General features: G+C 49.2%; 2 protein-coding genes across 4 annotated transcripts in view; one reads left to right on the forward strand and one right to left on the reverse strand.

The window, feature by feature from the left end:
* Positions 1-1649, reverse strand: part of SUGCT (succinyl-CoA:glutarate-CoA transferase) — a 1062570-nt gene extending 1060921 nt beyond the window's left edge. For all 3 annotated transcript variants that reach the window (XM_056113530.1, XM_056113532.1, XM_056113531.1), the window contains exon 1: positions 1549-1649. In XM_056113530.1, the coding sequence (XP_055969505.1) occupies positions 1549-1606 (58 nt within the window). In that variant the 5' untranslated portion in view covers positions 1607-1649. The remainder of the gene's footprint in view (positions 1-1548) is intronic.
* A 122-nt stretch (positions 1650-1771) lies between these two features.
* Positions 1772-3645, forward strand: MPLKIP (M-phase specific PLK1 interacting protein). Its single transcript, XM_056113533.1, has 2 exons — positions 1772-2041; positions 2811-3645. Exons 1-2 carry the CDS (start codon positions 1781-1783, stop codon positions 3009-3011), a joined length of 462 nt encoding a protein of 153 aa, XP_055969508.1. The 5' UTR covers positions 1772-1780; the 3' UTR covers positions 3012-3645.
* Positions 3646-6076: the final 2431 nt, after the last annotated feature.

Below are 6076 nucleotides of genomic sequence, written 5' to 3' on the forward strand. Positions count from 1 at the left end.
AAGAGAGAGAGAGAGAGAGAGAGAGAGAGAGAGAGAGAGAGAGAGAGAGAGAGAGAGAGAGAAAAGCTCCTCCCACAGAGGGAGGCTGGGGGTTGGAGGTGGGAGATTGGTGGGGGATGGGATCGTGGTGGGGAAATGGGGGACATTGGTGGTGGAAATGTACACTGGTGGAGGGAAGGGTATTGGATCATTATATGACTGAAACCCAATTATGAAGTTTTGTAATGGTCTATCTCATGAATATTCAATTTAAAAAACTGAAACAAAAACTAATGTGCAGCTCATGCCCAATTTAATCAGCATAATCAATGGCTGAATTAAAAGCAGTACTCCTACATTAGAAAAAAGAAAGAAAACACAGCCCTATTCAGGATCCCATTTTCTAGTGCTGGCTCTCTGTAAACAGTGCCACAATCACAGTTTTTGAGAACATACCAAAGATGCTCACAAGAATAAAGAGTCCTTTTCTTTCCAAATGACCTGAACTTAATTTACGGCACAGTTCATATTCTCGTGTCCATTATCCCAGTTCATTTTCCTACCTTCAGATAGCCCAACCTAGAATTTCTTCCCCTTCTCCTCATCTCTCTTCCCCGAAGAGAAGTCAATACTCAAACCAACCAATTCAGGTTGGGAATACTGCAATTCCCAGGCTATCATCAGGGAACAGTCTGACCTCATATATAAAAATCCAATGCATTTAAGTTAAGTCTACTGAACTCTAAAGATAAAACAATGCCACACCATACCACTTCCAAAAACTTACACTCTTATTTAGATACTGCGGGGAAGCTTGTCAATTCATTCCCTGAAGGAAAGGGGCAGGGAGGGAAAGTGGCTGGGATTCCAGATGCCCGCATTCTGGTCCAGCATTCTGGTCCCCTGGCTAGCTACTGGAATCTAAACAAGGCACTTAACTTCTCTTAGCAAAGCGTTCACTTCAAGGGCAGGGGCCAGGGAGAGGGCTCGAGCAGTGAGACCCCATGACTTGCATGCAGAAGTTTCCTATAAGCACCCACGTACCACTTGTTGAGATCAACTCCTACACTCGAGCTGAGCAGCCAAAAATAAATAAACATTTCAGGGGCAAGAGTGAGAGCAAGAACCAGGCGTGTGAACCCTGGTGCTCCGCAAAGCACCGAGACGGGAAGGAGACATAAAGTAAATAGATTTTCCGACCGGACTTCTCCACAAGACTCGGCAGATACGGGCACAGAGAACCTTACTCGAAGTGTGAGTATTCTACGGAATACTCAGGCCACTCGCCAACGCTGCGCATTTTCGAACACTTCGATCCCTCGCCCCGGCCGGCCCCAGCAGCCCGGTGAGGGGTGAGAGCCCTGGGCAGCAGCGGCCCCGCCGTCCCCCGCGCCGGCCGAGCGTGTCTCCGGACACGGGCACAGGCGGGGACGGGCCCGGAGTAACGGTCCGGTCCGGGTCCGGGGACGAGCGGGCGGAGCCGCGGCGGCCGACCGTGCCCCCTGACGGGCCGGCTCCCTCCCGCCGCGGCCGCCGCGCTGGTGCAGGGCGCGGGGAAGGAGCGGGTACCTGGGTGCGGGCGGCCGGGGTGCAGCGGGGCCGCGAGCCTCACGCGCGTCGCCAGCATCGCGCCGCTCGGTCGCCGGGGCCGCGTGCGGGAACGACGCGCGCCTGGGGCCGCCTCGCGCCGCCTCTCGACGCCTGGAGCCGCGCCCTCCGGGGGCGTCGCGGGGCGGGGCCTCGGCGCGGCCCCCCGGCACTTCCGGCGAGAGCGCGCGGCTTCCGCCTCGTCGCCGCCGCCATGCACCGCCAGGGCTTTCGGCCCCCGACCCCTCCGTACCCCGGCCCCGGCGCGGGCGGCTGGGGCGGCGGCGGCGGCGGCGGCTTCCGCGGGGCCCCGGGCGGGCCGCGCCAGGCGTCCCCGCAGCACACGCCGCCGCCCTACGGACCCCGCGCGCGGCGCGGCGGCTTCCCCGGGGCCCGCTTCGGCTCTCCGCCCCCCGGCTCCCCCGGGCCGCCCCCGCGCCTCGCCGGCTCCCCCGGACCGCAGCCCCACGGCCAGGTAACTGCCGGCTCCCCCGGGACGCAGCTCCCCGGGCCGTAGACCCCCCCCCCCCCCGCCCAGGTGACGGCCGGCTCCCACGGGTCGCAGCCCCCCGGCAGGGGACGAACGGCTCCCCCGGGACACCGCCCCCGCCTACCCCCCTTCCTCCCCCTGCCCCCGCGGCCAGGTAACCGCCGGCTCCCCCAGGACGCAGCTCCCCGGGCCATAGACCCCCCCCCCCGGCCAGGTGACGGCCGGCTCCCCCCGGCCGCAGCACCCCGGCCAGGTGACCGCCGGCTCCCCCCGGCCGCATCACCCCGGCCAGGTGACCGCCGGCTCCCCCTGGACGCAGCTCCCCGGCTCCCCAGGGCCGCAGACACCCCCCCCCCCCCGCCAGGTGACCGCCGGCTCCCCCGGGTCGCAGCCCCCCGGCAGGGGACCAACGGCTCCCCCGGGACACCGCCCCCGCCTACCCCCCTTGCTCCCCCTGCCCCCGCGGCCAGGTAACCGCCGGCTTCCCCGGGCAGTCCCCTATCCCGGACGGGCGGCTGGCCGGGAGGCCAGAGTTGATCGGTAGCCCAGAGTGCTAGGGCCCGAGTGTGAGGGACAGGCGGCTGGACCCACACGACAGATATGTCACACGCGCTGGTGGTTTCCACGGACATGCTGGACCGCCCGGGACACAGACTGGGGTTCAGACGCAGCTTCCAGTGTAGCTCAGTGACCTCCTCCGGCCTAAAGTCCCGTTTGTAAGATACTCTTGTAACCGCTGGTTTTCTTCCCAAAGGGCTCTCCAAGGACGTCTACACCTTTCGGATCAGGGCGTGGTAGAGACAAGAGAATGTCTAATGATTTGGAGAGTTACTTTAAGCCTTCCATGCTTGAAGACCCTTGGGCTGGCCTAGAACCAGTGTCTGTAGTGGACGTAAGCCAACAGTACAGCAGCCCTCAGACATTCACAGGCAAAAAAGGAAGATACTTTTCTTAACATTTCCGAAATACGGCTGGAAACTTCTGAGTCAGAAGCAACTTGGACAAAATGGTGTGAATAACTTTGAATAATTAGTTGGGACATCTTGATATTTTTACTGTGGCAAGTACTGTTCCTATTAAAGGAGACATGTAGTAGGATAATTTGCAATATTTAGTGTTCTGGAAGTGCCGACCATACTTGAAGCTTTGCAGTTTCTAGATATTTGCCATTTTGTTTATATATTTGGTTATATACTCTAATGGCTTTTCATTGTATTAAAATAAAACCTTTTCTAGCTGTAATGTGGTTTTGTCACATGCTAAAGAAGTAGAATTTAAGTCATGCATTGTAATTACTGGATATTTAGGAAATATCTTGCACACTGCTTTTTACAATGAAATAGTAAGCCATTAAACTGTAGGCAGTTCTTTATTTGTTCATAGGGAAAGGAGTAAAGGACAAGAATAAAAGAACTCTTTATAATCATCCTTCATTATATTTTATGTAATATTTTTGTAAATGCATTGCAGTTTGATTGGAAATCACAAAAACCCACTAAAAACTTATGTGAAAAGAGGTATTTATTTAACTGGGAAAAGTTAATGAAGTTCTGTGTTTATAATATTCGATTAAAAAATTATTTAAATTAGATCGAATAGCTAAAGTTCTATGTCTGAATATCCTCCAATTTCCTTCTTTATGAAGTCCTTTTCCTTCAAGGAAGATGGTCACTAGCAGTCTCATCATTTCCCCTGAAAAGAACGTTTCCCAGCTCTGTCAGACCCAGAGATTTGTCCCTGCTTAGATTGTTTTTTAAGCAATGAGGCCTACATACACTCCACCACAATTCCCAGGCTCTTAGGTCTTTTGAAGTCACTATTTGAGACATGGTCCATTGTTTGTTTAATGGGTCTTTAACAGAGGCAAAGAAAATCAGAAAGGCAAGATTTACATTAATAAAAGTTGTGTGAGAGTCAGGGCTCTTTTTCTCCTGTGAAGTGAATTAACCCATGTCATAGAGATTTATTTAGAGGATAATAAGATTTTATATGTATGTGATTTAGGCCAGAGCCTGGTACATAGTAAGTGCTCGATGAGTGGTACATAGTAAGTGCTCTTATTTTCTCATTTTTCCCTATATCTTAAGTGCTTAGAATGCTGCCTAGTAAAGTGGTGCGTAATACATACATGGGGGGTGAATGCAAACATGACTATTCTGCCTATCTCTGTATATAAAAAGATGCTAGTAATTTCCCCATATTTTAAAGGAAATTCCTAAATTCTCTAACAGTTTATCTTTCCAGGTGATGAGGTCATGAATATATGATGGAAAAAGCACTTCTCTAAACCTTTTGTTGAACTTCATAGGTGATGTTTAGAAATAAACTTTCTCAGAGATCACTGTATTGACAAAGATGAAAAAGGAAGTCAAGAGAGATGTTTATCCCATTTAGGAGACATTCAGATTGAGGCTGTCTAATGGTTTCTGTGTATTTTGATTTTTTGTTGCTTAGATTTGTTCCTGGCTCTGAATTTTTTGCCAAGAAATTAACATCTCCCAGAGATCTGACCTTTTCTGACATTCTTAATAGAAACATTAGCCCTTAGGAAAAGACCCTGCCTTGCCTTGTATTGTAGTCTCTTATCAAGATTCTTGCCAGATAATTAACAAGTATTAATCTATAATTCTAGCTTTGAATAAGAGTGTGCATACTCCTGGGGGTATCCAACTTTCCATGGGATATACAGGTACAGGTAGCTTTCAAGAAGTCCAGACCTTCCTTAGACTTGATCTGCTTAGGGCATATTTCCTTGCTGATTGGATTATGCCATTTTTCTTTTTCTCTTTTTGCTGTCTCAAAGTACTCTGTCAGTTTACAAAAGAAACTAAACGGCAAGTTGTATTTTCTGAAGATGGTTCCAGAAATATTTCAGGTCTCATACTGTTTTCCAGAACTTCATCACTACCCCATCAAGATTTCCTTTGAACCAGAGCAGATCTTTTTGGCCACCCAGTTTGTGGAAGCACAGTGAGAGGTTCCCCACCACCACAGCCTGCCAGAGGCCATATCTGGGGACTCCTCGGGGTTTATTCCTAGCTCTCCTAAGGAATCCTAGCAGTTCTTATGAGGTGTTGGGGCTCAAACCTTGTTGGGCTGCTTGCAAGGCGAATGCACTCTCTTCAGCTCCAGTGTGTTTTTATTGTGGGTAAGCTTAGTCTTAGAAATGGCAAATTATATTGTCCCGTGTGGAAGTGCTCAAAGTTTGTAAATTAGTTTTATTCGAATGTTTTGCCAAATAGGGTATAGTGTCATGGTAGTTTTGAATGACCCTACTTGGTTTATCTCCTCTTAACAACAACAAAAAATACCTTTTTTTCCTATGGGTGAATTGTTTGAACATAAAGCAAAGGCAGGAGCATAGTGTGAAGAAAAAGTTCCTTTCTGGGTAACAAATGATTATAGTTACTTGTCTCACTTAAGAATATTAAATGACAAGTTTTTGTGAATCTGCTATGAGGAAATTAGATTTTTACCAGTCTAAAGAAAGAGTTGGATGATTGATTATGTATGTGCCAAACCTCTTAGCATAATTTTCATAATTCCCAAGAAGGATGAAGCTAAAAGTTTTGTCTCTTGGTGGGGCTGGCGGGAGCTTGAAGGAGTGGTTGGTAGGCCTTACTCAAAGGTGCATAAGGGCTGTTCCTAACTACTCAGGGTTGACCTCTGGCAATCCTCTCGGGATCAAACCACGGGCAGCTCTGTATTAGGGAAGAACTTTACCTACGGCACTATCTCTTTGGCCCCAAAGTTTTGTTTCTTACACATTAACATTTCTCAGATTAAAAGATAGCTTAAAGTAGGTTCAGTTGGTGGATATATATTTTCTGGAGCATTTCTAAGATTCTTAGGAGAATCAGATTACCCACTCATTATTAGGTTCTGTAAATACTTGATTTTTACTCATCTCAAGTCTGCTATTTATTGTCACCCAGCTATTTCTGTTTTTTCTTTATTATATGCATATAGTTGAGATTAATAGAAATCAATTTTGTTCTTAAGTTCCACAAACTACTGTAT

Source organism: Sorex fumeus, unplaced genomic scaffold, assembly GCF_029834395.1.
Source record: "Sorex fumeus unplaced genomic scaffold, SorFum_2.1 ptg000020l, whole genome shotgun sequence".
NCBI lineage: Eukaryota > Metazoa > Chordata > Mammalia > Eulipotyphla > Soricidae > Sorex > Sorex fumeus.

Bases quoted from the DNA above. Each gene is read 5' to 3' on its own strand.
- MPLKIP (XM_056113533.1), top strand. From the start codon at position 1,781: ATGCACCGCCAGGGCTTTCGGCCCCCGACCCCTCCGTACCCCGGCCCC. The intron at 2,042-2,810 runs GTAACTGCCGGC...TTCTTCCCAAAG, and splicing joins GACCGCAGCCCCACGGCCAG to GGCTCTCCAAGGACGTCTAC.